Source organism: Poecilia formosa, unplaced genomic scaffold, assembly GCF_000485575.1.
Source record: "Poecilia formosa unplaced genomic scaffold, Poecilia_formosa-5.1.2 Scaffold140, whole genome shotgun sequence".
Taxonomy (NCBI): Eukaryota; Metazoa; Chordata; class Actinopteri; order Cyprinodontiformes; family Poeciliidae; genus Poecilia; species Poecilia formosa.
The window spans coordinates 1,172,913-1,194,719 of record NW_006800079.1 but is presented as its reverse complement, the minus strand read 5'-3'; the positions used below and the strand labels follow the sequence as shown (position 1 = coordinate 1,194,719).

The 21,807-nt window shown below is 36.6% G+C and overlaps 1 protein-coding gene across 1 annotated transcript in view; it reads right to left on the bottom strand.

The window, feature by feature from the left end:
• LOC103145332 (partitioning defective 3 homolog B-like) overlaps positions 1-21,807 on the bottom strand; it is a 219,865-nt gene that overhangs the window by 128,727 nt on the left and 69,331 nt on the right. The window contains exons 9-13 of the mRNA XM_016676721.1: positions 14,865-14,973; positions 13,612-13,751; positions 13,399-13,527; positions 3,002-3,193; positions 1,444-1,602 (exon numbers count right to left, since the gene is read on the bottom strand). Of these exons, the coding sequence (XP_016532207.1) occupies positions 1,444-1,602; positions 3,002-3,193; positions 13,399-13,527; positions 13,612-13,751; positions 14,865-14,973 (729 nt within the window). The remainder of the gene's footprint in view (positions 1-1,443; positions 1,603-3,001; positions 3,194-13,398; positions 13,528-13,611; positions 13,752-14,864; positions 14,974-21,807) is intronic.

The window sequence follows — 21,807 nt, the reverse complement described above, 5'->3', positions numbered from 1 at the left end:
GGAGTCAAGAATCAGAAGAATAGATAGGAAGGCTGAAAGGCTTGTGCAGAAAAGGCGTATTAAACTGACTTCAGAAAAAAAACAACTATTTTATTTTCTTAGAGCCCACCAAGGAATAGGGAAGACCACATGTCGAATCCTCTGAACCTTTGCACATATTTTGACATTGCAACTACAAACTTCACATATAACATTTAACATGTAACATTTATTGGAACTTTATGTGATAGAGGAACACAATTAAGTGCATAATTGTGATGTGCAAAGTGAATTATACATGGTTAAAAAGGTTTTACAACTAAAATCTGAAAGGGTGACATGCATTTGTGTCCAACCAGCTCGCCTTCAGAAGTACCTTGAACAGTTCAGCTGACTGTAATTAGGTCTCTGTATTAAAAAAAACAAAAAAAAAACACAGCTGTTCTGTAAAGATACAAAACGGCATCCTGGAAACCAAGAAACACACCACACAGTCCAATCTGAATGAGCCTGAGCATTAATTGACAGATAGACTTGCAGTAGTCACCAAGTGTTTTATGAAAAAAAAAAAAAAAAAAAAAGATTTTCAGGTAAAAAAGATAAAGTTTATAGGTAAAGCAGTCAGTAAATGAAAGGTGAAGGGTGAAGGGGGTTACTCCTTCAGGAATCCAGAAGTCCTTTTAATAGGGTCAAAGTGTTTTTAANCTCGCCTTCAGAAGTACCTTGAACAGTTCAGCTGACTGTAATTAGGTCTCTGTATAAAAAAAACAAAAACAAAAAAAAAAAAAAAACAGCTGTTCTGTAAAGACACAAAACGGCATCCTGGAAACCAAGGAACACACCACACAGTCCAATCTGAATGAGCCTGAGCATTAATTGACAGATAGACTTGCAGTAGTCACCAAGTGTTTTATGAAAAAAAAAAAAAGATTTTCAGGTAAAAAAGATAAAGTTTATAGAAACTAGAAATTCTTCACTTCACTTTTGATTGGTTAAAAAGTGGCATAACGTGTGGATAACATCTATCAGCCACAGAGCATCAGTCTGTTCAGGAACAACCTGCCCCTTGAAATCTGTTCTGCAGAGACAGTACAGTCTTTTAAATCCTGCTTGAAAACTTTTTTTTTTTTTTTCCACATTGCCTTGACATTCTAGTTCTGCTGGATTCGAATAGAAGCCTTCATGGTGGTGCAGTTGCTATCACTGTGGTCTTGTGCTGGTTTAACGTGAAGTTTCCATGGTCTCCCGGCTTCCTCCCATAGTCCATAAACATAAACATGACTGTTAAGTTAACTAAGCAGAGATAGACAATGGATGTTTGAAGTCTAATATCCTCTATCATGTAGTCTCCTCTTTTGTAACCAGTTTTTCAATCACTTTTAGCTAATTGTTTTTAACGAAAGTTCTAAAGCAATTTGACCAAGGTTTTTGCTTATAAGTTAGCTAAACTAAGGGCCAAAGTACCTTTAAATTCCTCAGCACCACCAACTGAATCATCCCTCTAACGTTTCCTTCCTGCGACATCGACCGTCGGAGTGTCTCCATGGCTGCATGGTTGGAGCGTCCCAGCAGTGACTCTCCATTTACGGCGATGAGCTGGTCGTTGATATGCAGCCGCCCGTCCTGCAAACGCACAACATTTTATTTCAGACATATGAATAAGCAAACAAAACATGAAAATCCAAACCTCAAAGATCAAAACACCAAAAATCTACACCGAAAGATCACATGGCGCAGTATTCTCATGCACACACCCACCCACACTCCCATGACTAAATGACACAACTCAGCCTCCACCACAGTGACCACCACTGTGGGACGTCCCTTAAAGATTAGGCCCAATGCTTTCTATTTAAGTTATAAGGTCTGTGGCACTAACAGCTGCAGTCAGAGTGGTTTAATGTGTATAAATTTGCTTGCCTGTTTGTCTCAGCTGTTTAAGAAGCATCACCTGCTTCCTGATGAGGAAAAGGTCAGAGGTGAACAGAAAAGGAGCAGAAAGCCACAGGGAAGAAGAAACATTTGAAGTGACCCAGTGAGACCATCTGGCAGTCAAATGTTTATTTTCTGCTTTTTATCTCCATGATGTTACGCTTTGATCCTTTAAGCCATAAAGTGTGCCTGTATGCAAGCGAGGCAGTAAGAGACGAACCACATTTACCACTGTAATACGGACCGAGTTAGTTAAGTATTTAGGTAAAGCGTCTCACCTTGAAAGTTTTCACACCTTGTCACACTACAACCACAAACTTAAGTGAATCGAATCAGGATTTTATTTCAGAAAGCAACATAAAGCTATAGATAAACATGAAGAGGAAGGAAAATCAATCTCACCAAGTCACTACTTTCTATAAGCACTTGCAATAATAGCTACAGCTCTTTCAACTTTGTCTCTATCGGCTTGCAAAAGGGCTCAAGTTTAGTCACACAAGAAAAAGAGTAACTTTAAAGTGTTATCATGAGTTCACAATTGAATTTGGGTCTTGACTTTGACTGTCAAAGTCAAGACAGTCAAAGTCAATTCAAAGAATTTGCTTTGCTTCCTATTATAGCTCTGCCTTTATGTTTAGAGTTATTGTCCTGCAGGAAGATGCCCTGTGTCCCAGCGTCAAGGATCCACCAGGATTGGAACATTGTTTTATAACCTAACCCTGCTTTTAAATTTCTCCACAGCTGTTCCCCTAACCCGTCCGCTGTGTTCCTTGTGTTTCATTTTACTGTTTCTCTAAGGTTTTTTGCACGGCTACATGTGAACTCTGGTTAACATTTAATAAAAAGGATAGTAACTCTGCACTCAATTTTACTTAGATTTTTGAAAAGCATGTAATCTTTTATTTCACTCCCCCTCTTAGCGCTATTTTTTGCTTGTTGATCACAAAATACCAAAAATATGTTGTTGTTATATGACAGAATGTGAAAATCTCAAGGGTGTACAATTACACAAACAACACTGTTGCAAGGCATCTTAAACTGAAATATAATAAATGGCTTTAAATTGTGTTTTTGATTAACTGCATGTCACCTTGTATGCAGCTCCTCCATGAATGATGGATTTGATGAAAATTCCCAGATCCTCTCCCGTCTCCCTGGACTTGTTTCCCTTCAGGCTGATGCCAAGTCCCGCCGAGCCCGTGTCATTGAGGGGAACCTCAAACATCAGCTGCTCCTTCCCGTTCTCCAAAACCACGCCACGCAAACGAGACAACTCGTCTTTCTAGGGGGGGAAAAAAAGAAGAAAAAGATCCTGCAGATCAGGTGAGATGCATTAATGATGTGAGGAGATGGCTGAAAACTGGGTGACAGAGTTCATCTTATTGGATGTGAATAGTCTCCAAAAGCTAAACTAAAAGCTTTTCCATTTTCGAGAAAGAAGCGCAGGGTGCTTTTCAGCTAAATTTCTCTATGACTAAAAAATGGTCTGAAGAAAAACAAGTCTAAAGAAGAGAAAAGCCATTTGGACTGTCTGCTTTTATGCACCAATTTCTCCCTCTCTCAGCTCAGCAATATCAATAAAAGTTCTGCATTTTACAAGAGGTAATTGACGAATACAGCCAACACAGAGAGACTGAAGGACAAAAGCAGAGGAGAATATAAAAGAGAGCAATTGTAAACCTGACAAAAAAAGAAGAAAAGAACCGTAGATGGATTGTTGAGGTAAAAAAAAAACAACAACAAAAAAAAAAAACAGCCAAACAAAAAGATGGTGAAAAACACCATATCATTAGGGCAGCTGTATGGCAGTAATCACCAAGTGTGGGACACATTTAGAGGAAAAAATAATCTAAACAAAGAGAGTGTCCAAATGAAAGTGTGTGTTTGAAGCCTGTGATGGCTCAGCAGGAGAGCTGTCATGGTTTCAGCTCATGTGGAATATTACTTTTCAGTAATATTCTAATTTAATGAATGGGTCTGCATCTTGTTTGTATTTGGGAGTTTTCAAGTAAATTCGTTGACATTTGACAGTGGAATGTTTTCCCTCCCTCCACATTGTGTAAAAACTAATATCCAAATGAGGAAGAAATGATATCCATGCTAACATGGTCATTTTCCTAATATTATTTGGCCCTGAGACCTCCTAACTGGTATTGTGTTCTAGGTCGCAGTCCCGCTGGATAACTAAGAATGCTGGAGCTAAGGTCACAAACACATAGCTGGAAATAAATGTTTCACAGAATATCAAATATATATAATAAATATCCATTTGTCCACACGAGTTTAAAAATAAAGCATATAAGCTGTTGTAGCACAAGAACATTTTTCCCATGACAGTGAATTTGCATTGTGTGCTTAAATTTATTTTTTACTCATTCTGGCTTCATTTTTGCTTTACAAATATTACATGATTGAGTCTGTGGTGTGTAATTGTGCAACTGAAGGTAGATCTTCTTGATTTTAAAATGATAATTTTTGCATTAAAGTATATTAACTTTGCACAGCTTGTTGAACTCTTGTCTATATCCTTTACTTATTTAATAACATGATGGCGATATTTAGCACAGCTTTCAGTTCAGAGGGAGGTCTAATTGGTTTGACCAACAGAAGGAGTAATAATTAATTTAATATTATTTTATTTAGATAATCAAACAATTTGAGAATAACAAACATGAATACAGAAGTTGCAACATATTTGTTATACTGAACAAAGCAATGTATTTATGTTTTCTTTAATTTAATCTAAATTCCTGCAGCTTTAGATTTGTCAGTCTCACAGACTGTCAATATCCATTTATGTAGCTGTCAATAAAAATGGATGAATGCAGTGTGTGTATGAGAGTGTGCATTTTTGTGGGTCATGAGTGTTAGGTTTAAACACTGCTGTTTGCCTGTGGGGATTGTAGGTTTAACAGCGTTAAGCCGACATAAAGTCCTCAGCTCTGCAGAAAACTGTTTTCCCTGCTGGAAGAATAACTGACTGTCCAGACCCGATAGGAAGCTCCCCGACCTTGGAGAAAAAAAAAAAAAAAAAAAAAAAACTGGTGGAAAATGTTAGCCATGTTCAGTTTATAATTGCAGTGAAAACGCTTTCACTGCCTGAAACTTTTTTACATCAATTTTATTTGTTTTCTGACACTTTTATTTGGTTTTACTCCCGCCCTCCGTCAGTCATGATTTTAAGTTCTCTTAAGCTTCAGAGACAACAAATGCTAGAGCAAATTCAACTTAAGCAGTGGTACTCAGAAGAGCTTACATGGCTTCCCTTCACATGCAAATACATGTTTGGCTGATAAAAATCTATTTGAAAGCAGTAATTGAGGTTTAATAACATATATATTTATATTTTTTTAACTATAATTTTGTGGGAAATACTTCAGACCTGTCTATTTTTCAGAAGTCTCTGCAGTAAAACAACTTGGTTTGACTTAGCATTGACCTTAAACAAGTCTTTGTTTTTCATGGAACATTACACAAGCACAACATACAAACCTTTAACTCACACAACACTTTCATAAAACATTTCTATTATTCCAGCTATACAGCTGTGATAGGAACACATTTTCTGTGTAATGATGAAAGCACAAACTCCAGTGAGCCTCTGTATTTCTCTTTCCATTCGTGCTATAAAAGGTGTTTGATTCTTTGCTACATTAACTCTATCAAATCCACCCAATGACAGAAAAAGCCGTTTGCACAGATGAACCTTCTCGTGCAGGTCGTTTAACATTTAAATGGGTTTGCCACAATGATAGATCTACAGGAGGCCACGCTATCAAAGAGACAGCTCAGTCGGTGAGTGAGTTTTATTAAACAGAGCCAGAAAATGTGCAGGAGAGAATGATGGAAGGACGCATTATGTGGAAATGAGTGAGAACACTCAACTACTTCACCTACATCACCTTTACAGGAGAAATGAAGTGTGAGATGGAGAGAGACATAGAGAAAGACTGGATGACATGAGAAATAAGAAGAATAATGATCATAATTTGAGTTGTCAGGATAACATAAGGGGTCTACTTAAACATAGTTTTGCCATGGTATTTGATAAAATGACAATGCTAAAAGCTGCATTGCTATGGTTCATGGTCCAAAGGTCCAGGAACCATAATACAGCAAAAATAACCAACTTGGACCATGTCAACATGGACCAAAATCTCGGAGGAATGTTTTTGATTCCACACTGAATTGAGGAAGATCTGAGGGCAAAAGGTGGTCTGAAGCAGTACTAGAAAGGTGTTCAAAGGTGTGGTGAGTGTATATTATTTCTGACCTTTCAACACCATCTCCCAGAAGAAGTGTCTCTGGGAAGAGGGCTGTCTGAATTTCCTTCCTGGACTTGCTAACTCTCTGACCCAATCTTGGACTAAGCAGAACATAACAGCTTCCCATTTCTGAAAATTACTGTCCAATCACTGACCACGTGGGACGAGTTCACAAATTGAAATCCCATCAATAGTTTCTCGAAATGGCCGGAGTAGTAATGTTACATCGTTTCACTGTTGCAACAAAGCATCTGCAGTCCTACAGAGGCTGGACGACGAAATGAAATTACATGTTAAAAATGAAAGGCTTCTGATCTTAGTGGAGAATGCTGTCATGATGTTGCAAGACCAGTTTCTGCATTCTACAAAACAACACATTAAAGGCTGTGCAGAATGACAAGTTGGACTCCAAAATGGTGTAAAGTGTTTGTAATTGGACAACAAGCGTAGTAGGGCAGAGTTGTGAGAAAAACAAAATGTCCTTAAAAGACCAATGGATTCTGCTGTAAAAAGCACAGGCAAATGCAGTTGTTACAATCTCAAAACCACAGGCTTGTGTGCAATTTGAATTAAAACTGCCATATGAAGGGCTAATTATAATTGTAATATTTAAGCATTTATTGTTACCCAAAAGGTTGATATGAGGTCTTCAAACACAACCTGTTGTGTAGCAGCAACCACAGCCAGCTAGACACTATTCAAAGAGGCTGACTATTTTCCTTCACTTTAAAATTCCCCTTTAAGAAGATTCCTCAAGGTGAGGTCAGGCGAGGTGAGGAAAGAGGTTCATCTCATTGTACTTTAAGGTCTTTACTGGCTTGCTTTGATGCATGTAATTGAATGTTGTCGAGAATAAAAAGCATGCCTTCTTGAGCAATGCTGACAACAGATTGAAGGAAGTGTCTTCTAAATCACAGACAATATGACTGGGAGTTGATTGGAGTTAATTTTAAATCCAAATTGATCCAACTAGCTCATCATTGAAGTATATTTTTCTGTTTTTGTCCCTGTCCACAAGGAACAACTTAAAGCAAAGCTAAGTCTTTATCTCTAAGAATAACAGCAGCATTGTGAAATATCCAAGCTGATCCCCCGAGGTGTGCAGTCAAACCCGACGTTGGTGACCGTTAGCGTCTCTCCTGTGGTCAGCGCTTTAACACACAACAGCGATGTTGGACGATAAGAGGATGAAGGAGCTGAAAGGCCCTTGATAAACAGCAGAAAGACGTGAGATGAGACAGAAAACCACAGAAGAGAGATGTGATACCCTTCTTGACTGCTCTCCACTGGGATGATGGCAGCTCCTGCAGAGACACCAAGCTGCCAAGTGTGTGAATGTGTGTGTGTGTGTGTCTGTGTATAAACAGGTCTCAGAGTGGTGTAACAGATGGGGGATCTACTGTAGTGACTGTGAGGTCACACTGGTGACAGTATCAGTGCGATGCACTCATACGCACAAAGAAACAACAGACTGACGGGAAGAAGCACACCAATGCACAGGCTTGCTTGTAGTGATGGATGAGGCTTAATCAGAGTAAAGAAACCGTTCAATACAGTTGCTTTGTTAAGAACATGCTCTGTCACCAGTTACTAACTGTTTACTGATTTCATGCTGATGCAAGTGTGAGGAACATCTGGCACCAAAAAGCCTTTTTTTTTTCTCCTTTTGCTAAAAAAGGGACAGAGAGAAGCATAGAAGGGCAGAATAGGAGGTCAAAAGATGACTAACAAAAAGCCCATAGAAAACAAATTTACACATTTTTGCATACTAATTAAAAAGCAAAACAGAGCTGTAGAAAATAATATTTATTATCTTATAATAAATGTATAATACTTATGTCTTTGTGATCATGTCAGGAGATTTCAAAATTGAAACAGACCTACTGGAATGGATCAAACCAGTAATGTTCAAATTCAAAATACGGAAAACATCCTTTTTGCTTTGTAAAAGAACAAAATATCAGCGTTTGATCACTGGATTGGTTTATACTATTGAGTTTTGGATGGATCGACACCAGACAGTACTAACTAGATATGTTTTTTTTTTAAAAGTGCCTGAATTTTCATTGCTCTTTGATCCATTCGAGACAATAGAACGTTTGGTGATTTTATTTTAAGTCTTTACGTTGGAAATGACAAGATGATAAATCTTTAGTCAAAGAAATCCCTGTAATGGAGCGATTAAGGTCACAAACGGGACATTATAGACATAAACGTCACTGTACTTTATAAGGTAAATAAAGAATAAATTAATGAATATTTGTAATCATTTTTGGGGTGTTTTTTTATTTTATTTATTTATTTTTTGATTAATCTTATGTATTTTTAGGTGCCATTATATTTGTTTGATTGACGACAGATGAAATTTTGCCTGCAACACCGCACAGAAAGTTCATTAACGTGAACTGACCCCGTAGGAATATAAAACATATAAGAGGGGAGAAAAAAAGGACATGTTTGAATTATTTGCAGGCAGAAAAGAGGATATTTGTGTCGAACATTAGTTCCGAACCACTAGCCAACTCAGCAGGCATATCTCTGCTCATATGCAAAGAAAATCACTGCAGAAAAAAAGGTTTCACACTGTATAAACGAGTAAGTGTGTGAGTTTGTGATGTGTTTAGCCTGCACACAGAGAGCCAGCACAGCATGATGTATACTTGCTATACCGTGGACTGTGTATGAATATGCTGTAAGTCACAGATCGGCAAACTGAGTGAGAGCCTGTGTGCATGTAGAGGTGGTGTAACGTCTTTGTTCTACAGCGAGTGTAGACATTAGCTGACAACACCAGATGGTCGGCTAAAATGAGACAACGGAAGAGGGGGAGGAGAAGGAAGACGAGATCATTCCATCATTTCCGCGACATTCTTCTTCTGCTTCCCTCCCGCATAAACACAAACAAACGGGTACAAATGCGAAGAAAGCAGAAGAGCTTATATTCGTGTTTAAAGTCTGTAGGATCAGGCTTTAAAAGTGCTTGTATTTTCATTCTGTTTGTAATAATCAGCAATGTTACAAATGTTATAAGAGTTAATGAAGACACAAAAACACACAAAACAGCTTCAATAAAGCCTCTAAATTATCACCACTAAAATGTACACATAGCTCAATAATTATAGTAATAGGTACCAAAGGAGATATTTTAATTTTTAAATACAGGCTGTATAAGTTAACAGCAAAACCTCTGAGCTTGTTGAGAAAAAATGTTGATTGTGTAACTGCAGACCTTTAAGTATTTATATTGCTGAAACATCTTTTCAGCTTGCCATATGCTGACTTATCAGCCTTCACCCACTGTTTTCCAAATTATCCAGATTTGAGGAAAGTTCTTCATATGAGCCCATGGATTTTCTGCCAAATTTAGTTCAGGGCTTTCATAAAATATAATTTTCTCCAGGTGAGGCTAAAATTGCTCTTCATCTCCAGCTCTCTAACTGATACTTTAAAGCTTTGGGTCAAAATTGACTGGTATCTGCAACTAATTTAAACTTTATTTACTCGAGAGGAAAGAAGACCTGCACTATGATGCTGCCACCACCTTGTCTCCCTGAGTATGTTCTTCTTTTGATAATGTGTTGTTTTGAATGCCAAATGTACATCTATGTGTTCAAAATGTTCCAGTTTGGTTTCATTACACAAGGTTTTGTCTTGCAACTATATCTTTTGGATCAGACAAATAAAGAAAGCGTGAAATTGTTATCAAATGCAGAATGTAAATCTGGTATCATTATCAGACTTATGGCAGAATCTCTGACTAATTTCTGCTACATCTTCCATTTTGTATTTATGAAAAATAGATTGTGTATGTGTAAAAAATGTGTTTGTCCTGGGACAGGTGGATTTTATCTCAGGTTTCTCTGTGACTGACGGCCGATGTGGATGCAAATACAGTTTGTGTTTCAAAAAGAATTTGTTTAAGATTGTACAAACTAACCTAATCCAACCAGGTTATTATATTATTTATTTATTTTTTTATTTTTTAGTCTACTGAATGTTCATGTCAGGAACCACAGCAAACTTATGCAAATATCCTTCAACAGAAACTTCAGAAACAGACAACAGGAACTTAGAACAATGCTTTACCCATGAGGCAGAGTGAGCTGTAAAGTTTTCTGAGAAAGGCAACACTCTGACATTCCAGGAAAATATGTCTACTATAAACAAAGAGTAAATACAAGACATGGTGGTCTATACAAAAACAACAGCTAAGGCTTGCAGCACTCCAGCATTGCTTGCCAATTAGTTTTATAGTATTTGGTGAACTGAAATGAAGAATCAGAGTTGAAAAAAATCTGACGTTTTGTGTATACACCCAAAAAATGCATCGTTGGCCTTCACAGGCAGCAAACTATCCGAGAGTTCAGACATGCACACGCGATCAAATCCTGGATACATTAACAAATTATCCTAAATGTTAACACATGCTCGCACCCTAACACTTCACTGCTTTTCCTGTCTGCAGACACAGAGTTTCCTATGGGGCTCAGAGTCACATGCACATGTCTGTGTTTGGTCGCCTGGCAGCCGCTGAGGAAACATCAGTCGACAGGAGCGGAAAGAGGCACAAAGGGAAGAGGCATAGAGAGCAACGTAAAAACAGAATAAGACACATTGAGGAAGAGGAAACATAAACCACAGACGGGTAAAGAGAGGAGCAAATTTAATTCTCCTAATCAAAATGTGCCCCTAAAAGTTTTGAAAAATAAAACAATTTTTTATTGAATATCATATTCTGCAAGTGTGGGGGAGCAGAACAAAAAAAATTACAGTGGAAAGTTGTGGAAATCTGTGACAATTAGCATTTTTTTTTTTTTTTTTGTGATGGTAAAGTCATCCAGTTTCATTTTTTAAAAAAAGCGTCCAGGGAAGGGAACCCTTTATTGATCTTTTATTTATTTTTATTTTTGCTCCTGAGCAAAGAAATAAATGATTTTCACTTTTATTTTAAAGTGAAGAAAGACTATCAACAGCTAAAACAAACAAAAAATAAATAAAAAATCCAGAAAAGCAAGTGTCATTGAGTGAAATAAAAATCTGATCCCACGGGAAACATGTCATGACACGCATCACAACTGTAAATAGTCAAGTTTCCAAATGTAGCCATCTTTGACAGAGATTTCCACCCAATCCCACAATAAGACTAAGGCTTTTTGAGGTCACCATGTGATGTCACAAAGCCAAACTAAAATTGTTAGGTTTTACTGGCTTTCTATATTTGTTTGAAGAATTAGTAAGATGTTCACATTTAAGACAGAAATGGAATTTCCCAGTTTGAAGTTGGAAAAACCTCTAACAAATTGCAAATCTGAAATAAGAGGTGACTTCTTTTTGTTGTCGTTCTTTTTTAACCTGACATTAAAATATGGCAGCCTCAAAACATAATGTTTCCATTTGCATGTGTTACCAGTAGAAGATCTCGCTTCTCTATGTTCTCTTTGTAAACATGGTAGGACGAGTTTAAAGACCTCAATTATAGTGTCATCTAACCGCAGAACTTTCTCCAAAACCTTTAGTGAGTGATTCAGATGTTCACTGACTCCAGGAAGGTCTTTACATTGTTAAGGAAGATTGTTCTGAATTAGTTAATTTTGGAAAAAGTTTGGCTGTTTCTCTCTTCCTTTATGATCCCGGGTCGTCTCGTCCCGGTCACGTTGGCACAGAGAAAAACAATGCGTGTTGACGTCACAGAATTACAGCGTTTAATCAAATAGAAGACAACACATAAAATTACAACAGAACAACAGAAAAACAGAGGCATACATTCATTTACCTGACATAAATGGAAAGAATAAGAAGGAAAGAAAGAAAGAAAAGCAAAGACGTGCAAAGATGTCTTTGGAGAATTGCAAAAGCAAATCTAATTTTTTTACTTCTGTTTAGAAAGTTTTATAGTGAAGGCGTATTCTTATCTTTAATTTATTCAAATAAGGCGTATCTTTGCTCATCCAACCAGGAGCTGTCTCTGACCCTTTCTCTGAGGTCAGGAACTCCTGCTGTGTTTACGGCTTTTCACAGATGAGTGTGAAAAGCTACAACTTCTCCTGTATTGTTTTCCCACACAGACAAAAGGCAGTTCAAACGATCCTAGCAAACCATCTGCTGTAACTACAGGTAAAATAAAGGTCAAAAAGCCAGAATACGTTACTGATTTTAAAACTACAATTAGGCTATTTGAACCAAGACATGTTAAGTTTTAAAACTAGCTTATTTTAAATTTATTTTCTTAACAACATGCTTCTTCTTTAGCAGATTCCCATGAGGATATTGGATCTGAAGCTGGGAGTGATTGATGGTAAATTCATATTTCTTCAATTTCTCCAAATATTTATACAAATATCAGTCACCTCTCCAAACTTCTTTCTCGTGGTTTCGGAGTCCATTCCAGCCTTGTTCAAAAGCCCAATCTTGTCCTTGAGATCATCTGAAGTCTCTTTGATCGTTCACGTGGTACCAGGGGGTTTTTAATGGAAAGAAATTGATTTTATGGACAGATGTGCTTTATTTCCATAACGAGATGAAATAATTGATTAACTGATTGATCAGTGTGCCACATGGCCAATCTGTTGGAGCATGAATTCTGGCTCATCTGGAGGGAATCAAATACTTATTTAACTCGATGACACAAATCAGATTTTAACCTTTATGTATTTTCTTTGGACTTTGGATTTATTATTTGGCTTCCCACATAATATAATGATACCATTGTGAGGGAAAGACAGATAAAGAGAAAACTATCACTAACATAGAAATGTAATTTTATAATTGGTGAATTAAAATAAAAGGAGCACAAGGCTACATCTTTGGTTTTTTTTTGTTTGTTTTTTACCAAAGGGTGAGAAATTAAAGATGTAAAAAAGCTGTTAGTGCAAGAACTGTTTCTGATATGAAAAGTCAGAAAAGCGAGGAAAATAAAACCAGTGGGAAAAAAAAGATGTTTTTTGAGAATATTAGAACAAAATTTAGCATAAAGTGAAAACATTTGCAGAAAGAAATCGGATCTGAAGAAATGTCCTAACCCTTACAAAGAGATTTGTCCATAGCGGGATAAAGCAGTGGTACATTACTGCAGAATCAAGCCAAATTTCTTCGAAAATTAAAATTAAACAAAATTACTGGAGTGAATAAGACACTAGAGCCTTTCAATCAACTGGTGATTCTTCAAGCCAACAGAAAATCTAGTTCTGCTTGCTGCCATTTTAACACTGGGACTGGTTCTTACCATTTCTCTGGGCAGGAACATCTCATCCTGCCGCAAAACCACCAGGGACACAGTCTCTCCCTGACGAGTGCTGCGGAGCATACACACCAGCTCCTCCTGGCCCACCCCGGTGATATCCACACCGTTTACCTATGCACACACACATATAAGAAACTTGTCTCCAGCAGATTTGTAGAGGTATAACAAAAACTGTTTGGGTAAGCTTCGCTGTACCTCCAGTATGCGGTCTCCAGACTGAAGCCGACCATCTTTGACAGCAGCTCCTCGTGGCAGAATGTTTTTGACTAGAATAGGACCCGGGCCGTGTATTGAGGAATCCCTGGTTACGACAGTAAATCCAAGACCTTCTGAACCTACAATCACATCCACAGAGACATGCAGAAATCTGAGCTTTTCTCCAAAGGTCTGAATATATTTCAAGAGGATTTTAAGGTGAAAATCTGATTTCAATGTCCCACACACAGGTACTTTATTCTGAGAGCTTAGGTGCAGTGTCGTTGACTCAGCTCCTGACTCCATATAATGTACTATGTGTGTGCTAACTTTAAGTATTGGAAGACTTGCTTTAAATCCTTTAGATGCAGGTGCAGCAACACATCTGCAAGCATTAAGGGGGTTCAGGAGAAGGTCAGAAAGGACAGCATGAAGAAAGAACTAGAAGGAAGGAAGGAGGAAGCCAGGAAGGAAGGACAAATAGATGAACAGATAGACGGAGAAAAGGAAGGAGGTGGATGAAAGAAATAAAAAGAGGGTTCAGGTACAGGTCACAAAGGATGAGAAGAAGACAAGAGTCCAAGTGAAATCAATGATACACATTGGAAACATAGAGGCAATGTTCTGGAAAAGAAGAAGATAAAGACGAAAAGCTTAATCAGAGAAAATATGTCCACATATAAATGTGTATGAAAGGTCTCACACACATGGCTGTGAGAACAGAAAAAAAAACATTGCACGCAGACACAGGGACTGGCTGTGTGGTTTATAGACCTCATTAAGTCTGGTCTCTTTAGCAGAGCCAAGTCAGCAGTTTGGGCCGCTATGAATTCATATCAGCAGAAATGAACAGATCAATAAAGACTTAATAGACCCTGAAGAGAAGGAATGTGGAAGATGGAGAGAGGAAAGCGACTTTGCCTGATAGGTTTACAGAAACAGGAACAAATCCATATGAACTGGTAAGGCAAACACCACGCCAAGAAACAAATTAAAGATTTACAGTTTTAAATAAATTTAACTAAAATGAAAAAGGCAAATCCCACAAACCAAAGAGCAACATTAAATGCTGAATGTTTAACTGAAAACGGCCTATAACAATTTAGTATCACTGCAGGATCTTAACGCAGTGAATTTAGATAAGTTTATACTTTCACCCACTCCCGTGAATATATAAAACAAATGTTTTAACATTAAGCTTCATGCTGTAATGTTTTGTACATATTCAAAAAATGAACAAAGATGCTTCCAACCTTTCTTTAAGTCGATCCGCAGCCTCCGCCCTCCTCTTTTATTGGACACCAAGCTGGAGAGCGCCGGACTTTTCCTGTGGAGAGGGCTGTCACCTCTCTCCTTTGGACTCTACATTAAGAACATGCAGCTTTTAGGAGAGTTTCAAACAAAATGCATATAACAGTAACGCTTTAATGTAAGAAATGTATTAAAAATGAAAAAAGGTTTCTGCAGGTTTTGTCAACTCAAACTTAAGATTTTTAAGACCTTTTTCAAACCATTATGAATAAAATATAAGACCTGTGTCACGACCAAAATGTACAAAACAATATTGCATTTTTTATGTAGCAGTCGAGTTGGAAAAGGCGAATGTCGTCCAGCCAATAACTTACATTTACCAATGATAAATGCAAAAAAAGCTAGCTAGCTAGATAGTGAGGGTTTGTTAGTAGCTACTTAGCAATCGCCTCAACCACAAAAAGTAATGATGATGATGATGATGATGATGATGATGATGATGATGATGATGATATCTGCATGCAGCTCAAACTTTTGCCTTACAGAAAAGTCCCATGAGAAAACTAAACTACATAGAACATACAAGAATAAATTGTTCTGCCACAACAAAATTTAGACTTGTGATATATAAGGTCAACTTACATATTTCCTAATAAATTTAAAACATTTTAAGGACCTAATTCTTCAAATGCACAAATTTAAGACTTTTTAAGCCTTTGTAAGGATGTGCGAACACCCAGAGTTAGAAGCTATTCTTCAAAAACTCTCCTTTAATCAGGAGCTGTAGGTCTGCCTGGAACCGGAAGTGCCAAGAAAGACTTTTTTGTTTATCTGCACACAACACCCTGGATGTTCTGGATCATAATCATTTTTTAAAGGGTAAAACATCCAACATTTAACAACTTAACATTCTCTTCTCGTTTTAAGAGCATAAATTTAAGAAATCCGTATGATTTAATAGGAGATATTTCTGCTGTGGTCAGACTTTAAATATGGAACCTGTGAAAACCGGCTAGATGAATGGAAGGAATGGATTCTGTCTTTTCTCCTCCCTTACTGGAAACAGAATAAACTTCTGGACTTTTCCAGACAGTTTATGACAAAGTAATTTAATAAATATATCAAATATGATGGTTAAAATAAGTAAAAAAACCAAAAGAAAATGTGTATCTCTTCAAACTGTTTATAGAACTGTACAGAGTTCCTGCATGACCAACAAAACTTATTTTTAATAAACTAAGATAATAAGCTGTTGCTAAGAAACTGTTCCCTCTAAGCCAGTTGTTTTTCAAATGTCAGCCAAGTAACCATAGTGACGTTGACGACATGGTTACATGTGTTTGGGTTTTATAAGCTTTTTAGCTCTAGGAAGAAGGTGGACATAAGGTAAAAATAAAGTGGAACTTATTGCTTTTTAAAGCCACAGGAAAAGAATGAAAAACAAATAAAGTATAATAAAAAATACAGAGCTTAGAGAGATGTACTAAAACTTAGATCATGAACATTACATGATGGTGGCTGGAAACAGACCTGATGAAGGTGTTTTATCTTGGTATGAATGCATGTTGTTTGATTTCTGTGCTGTCTGGTTGTTGGTAAGCGAAATATTGTAATTTACTGGATGTTAAAACTATATTGTCATATCCGTTTAATGCTGTTGAGTCATTTTTACAGCATATTTGAGTGTTTTTAGTATAACTGAAGCACAACTCACACTAACCGCTTCAAGAATAGGAGTTTCTTCTACAAGACGTGGAGCTGAATTCTCAGGAGGTTTAAACACAGGTTTGGCTTTGACTGGTGGCGGTGGATCTTTGGCCTTGGTGACACGAGGGCTGCTGTTCGGAGCCGTACTGTTGACACACAGCTGACTGATCAGACTTTTCTCATATCGCTCTCTGTTTGACGAGGACACGACTTCCAAACGAACAAGCGGGGACCGCATCGCCTGACGAAAAATGTCCTGAGATCTGCAAGGAAAAAGAGGAAAAAGATAAAGCAAAATAAAAAAAAAATTGTTCAGTTTGGTGAACGAGGTTTTTTAAAGAAAGCAAATGCAGTTAGCAGATGCAATGATAATTTCATCATTCATAATAACATCCAAAGAGTACTTATCAGTTTCAGATTAATTAATTATACTGTGGGAGGGCATAACTCAATTAGGAGAAAAATAGAGATATAGTTAATAAATCTGATTACACATGATTAATTTAAAGTATATCCCAGATCCTTAGTACTTAAAACTTTAAGAAGTTTGATTTCTAACAACTACAAGACAGAATATCAAAGAAAACGATAGTTTTAGACACTGATCCCTTACTATTCTTCTGAAACATCATCATTGTGTGTGTAAAAGCTTTCCTTTTCCTCCAGTTGAATTAGTAATGGCTATTTGCAGCGTTTTTCTTTTTATCACCTTCTCCGAGCTCAAAACCAGACAGTTCAGGAAGCATAGAGCCACAACACCTGGACACACAGCCATTAGAAACTCATAAAGAATGAGAAAGATCATTTTGCAGGGAATTAATTTAGATCAGATCATGCTAAGCAAGTTACAGGCACTACGGTGTCAGGAGCAATTGGTAATCAGCATCATTCACCTCAGATAAGCAATGGAGTAAATCCAGTTAATTAAAATTTCATTTGATTACACTCCTGTTGTTTTCCGAATAGTTTATGATGATTAGAGTTGACTTTGTTTAAAAGTCAGAAATGAAAAATTCCTCCATGAATTTGATGGAAAAAAGTGAAACAGTAAAACTTTGGAAAATTGACAATTAATCTAATGTAAACTATGATGTCATTTTACATTAAGAGTACAGTTACTTTAGCATAATGAAAAATCAAGTGTCTTAAGGCAATGCTTTGCCTTGTAAATATAATCTGTGTTAAGACATCATTATGGACAATCCATACAGTGTATCAACTTAAACATTACCCTGTGACAGAGTTCTATTCTAACGCAAAGAATGATTTTCCACCAAAGCGCTAACATCTTCCAAAAAAACTAATAGTAATTTTCTGTTTACAAGAAAAAAAAATATATATATTCTGATTTCGAAACTGTATAAATGTGCAAGAAGCAAAGTGAATTTCCCATGATTAAATGCATAAACTATATTAAAGTCAGAATATTCTTGGACATTATAAAGTCAAAAATTTGTGAATAAATAAATAAGTAAACAAACAAAAACTCTGCAAGGCCTCTGAGATTTAAGTGTTAAAATTAGGAGGTGAGAATGAGAATATTTTGAGACGCTTAATAATCTTAGTACATTTCTAATATCTCTTGTTCATGCTAATTTCAAGGAATATCTTAGTTCCAAGGTCAGACATGTTTGTCTGAAATCATGGAACATTAACCTTTTTGTCTCTCAAACGTGGAAGCCATATTTGTAAGGTCGCGAACAACATCATCAACGAAACACTAGAAGCTGAACCGTAGTCATGTGACTAATTTGTGGTACTCTCTTCTCAGTCCATGGAAAAACCATTTGAACACAACACTCACTCTGCACGAGCATGTATTATTAACAATTGCTTTTGCAGTGATTTAGATTGTATTGACAGTAGAATGAAATTAGATATGAAAGCTGTGTGTTTTGTTATGAGTATGGAGAGCATTGTGCTCGGATGATATCACTATTATGTCTGATTGAACAAGGCGTGCAGCCACATTTGTGTGAAACCGATATTCTAATCAAGCAGCCTCGATAATAATCTGGCATGGACAATGGCCCTGTGTGCATTCACACAAAACTTTGCTGCACAATGCTACAGCTGAAATATCACCTGACAAGTCTGAACAAAACTAGCAGTGCTCTATGTTTGTAAGTGCAAATACAGTTTAGATACAGTGCAGGTGGATTTAAACAACACAAAATATTTGTTTTTCTTCTCCTGTTTGATAGATTTTTGTGTTTCTCAGGCAGACAAATTACATTCAAAATCCTATTTTATTAGTCTAACATATATATTTGCCTAACATGTGACCATGTGGAATGAGTCTCTATGACTTATGGAGTCACTTTTATCTATTGAATGACTGAAATAATTTACCTTATGAGTAATTTATTAAGATGCACATTTATTTATTGAACTAGTGAATAACTGAATTAATATCTGTGAATCCTAAATTCGTATTACTCAATTTACTAATAACAAAAGGAAGTGACTAACTGTGACGTAATGTGAACAAAATTTGCATTCCTGAAAATTCTCCTTTTATAAACAAGTAAAGTTTCAGTTTCCGGCATTTATGTAAGTCCTTTCTTAGAAAAATAAAAATATGCAAAGTTTTTAAACCAAACAAAATGTTAGCCTCTGAGAAAAGAGATAAACAGCTGCACTCACTGGCTAAATGTCTTGTCCATGAGGTCAGTGTTGTTGATTTTCACTATGCATTCATCCTCCTGAAACAAGCCCTCCTTTCTTGAGCGGCTCTCTTCCTCCACACCACGGATATACAGACCAAGAGACCTGTGCCAGCAAGAGATGCATAAATATGAAAAAGCTCACATTTTTCTTTAAAGCATAGCATTAATAAAGATTTGATAGAAAATGATATTTAGTCATAGGAACTCTAAGACTGAGATAACTGTAGGCAAAAAGAACTCCAAAAGTGCTTCACTAAGACTTTTTAGAGGTTGCAATTAATAGGAAATGTTATCTATTAACTAACAAAAGGTTATGGTCAGGGCTCCTACACATTTTTCAACAAAAAACCCCCAGAACAGTTCTGAGCTCTTTATGGTAATTTAAAATGTAAAACTCTAAATTTTACAAGACATTTATGGGTGATATTTACACACAGTTAGGCTTTGACAAAATTAGGAAAAAACATAATAAAAGTCACAAATAAGGAGAGAAGCAAGAAAGGATCGATAGAAGGACAAAATACAAAATGATACAAGAATGGACACAAGCAAGACATAAAAGAAACAAGGGAATAAACAGAACAGACTGTTCCAAACTGTGTAGCAGCAACACTGAAAACTGTAGCCGAAGAAACAAACACTAAGCTTAACCAGGAACAAAGGCATATGTTCCAAACATTATCTGAGCAAAAGTAACATGTGGTAAAAAGAAAATAGTAATAAACAAAGATATCTTCAAAAAGGAGGTGATACTAAACTTGAAATACAATTCAACTACACAAGAATAAAAAAATCAGGGTACAAGAAAAGTGATTGTAAAATGACGAAAGGAAACTGGAACGACGTGATGAGGAAAGGAAGGAATAAACAAGAATGTGTTAAGAATGAAGATTATAAGAAGGACAGCAACAGGGTCTACAAGAGTCATGAGAACAATCATTCAAAACCATCATGGTTTCCTTTAGGAAGTTTAAAAATAAAAATAAAACAAAAAATAAACTGCACACAGTGCTTTTTTTGTTTTGTTTTCCTTTATTTAGTAGCTGCCACTGTGTCTGCAGAGTTTATGTACTTCCAAAAGCTATGTTGTGTTTCATGGTATAGCCAGAATTAGATCTTATGGGGATGTGTGCTTTTTCAGTTCAAAACAGTGTGGATGAATGTACACAAAACTCACCGTCCGCTGAGCGAAGAGCAGTAGGGAACAACGTGAATACCCAGAGGATTGTCCTCTCCCTGGATCTCCACCGTTCTGGTCAGACTAGAGAAACACAAGTAGATGGTAGAAACAAAGACAAAACAGATAAAAAAAAACTATTATAGTAAGTACAACAATCATTTTATTAGACTAATGCTTTTTACCTTTTGAACAGCACAGAAGTTTCAAATGTAAAAAGCAATGGTCTTTTAAGATTTTTTTCCCCCAATATTAAGGACCCAAGCAAAAGAGGACAAAAGATAATTGCAAATGTGAAAATATGACCATACGCTTAAACTGTGTGCATACGCAGATATATTCACCTTTTTTTTTTCTAAATCCAAGCTGAGTTTTAAGTTTCTAACAACTAAAATTAATCTTCCCTCATTGGACCTATGGGTCCCCTCTCAGTACAGCACTGCTTTTATGCAGTTTATTAATTCAAATCACCTACTGGTTTGTCTTCAGGCATTCATTAAGACATAAACATTTAACTGCTATCATTTTCATAACATTCATTTTAGCGATAAGGCACATTATGAATGCACAAGTAATAAACCACAGAGAACTGTCTTGACTATTGATGAATGTACAATGCTTACCAGATTAAATATTCATATTCATATCTGGTAAATAAGTATTTGGCATTACGTATTTGAACACCCTGCGACTTTGCAAGTTCTCCCACTTAGTAATCATAGGGGAGGGGGCCTGAAATTTTCATCTAAGGTTCATGGTCACTGTGAGAGACAATCTAATAAAAAATATATAAAAATCCAGAAATCACAATTTTAATAGCTTGTGTGTTACTGCTGCTAATAAGTATTTGAACACCTGTGAAAATCAATGTTAACATTTGGTACAGTATCCTTTGACAGAGGTCAATCGTTTCCTGTAGTTTTTCACCAGGTTTGCACACACTGCATATATAAAGCTATTATGGTAGAAAAACATAATAAACATAAAAATTCAAAAAAACGTTTTGAATAAAAAAAACTACTTTCTTTTGAAGAAACATTAGTGAAACTATAATAAATCAGAACAGTACGGTTAGAATCACCAGTAGCTTAACCCACTCAAACAGTGGGCATGACAGTGGACAGAAGAACAAGATCATTCTCCTGCCCACAGGTGGAATGTGGTAAGATGTTCTTACCACATTCTTGGTGATGGTGATTGTGAGGATGGTGAGCGAGGCCACTGCCTTCTCTCATTATCCTCAACAACAGTATCCACTTCCGGTTCGGATGAACCACTTCTCTCACCTATTCTTCGAGATAGTAATCTTCTACACGTTGAGTAATAAACTGAACTTAATGCACTGTTTGATCACTAGGATCAATTAGAATGCATGCATGATTGAATTGAGTT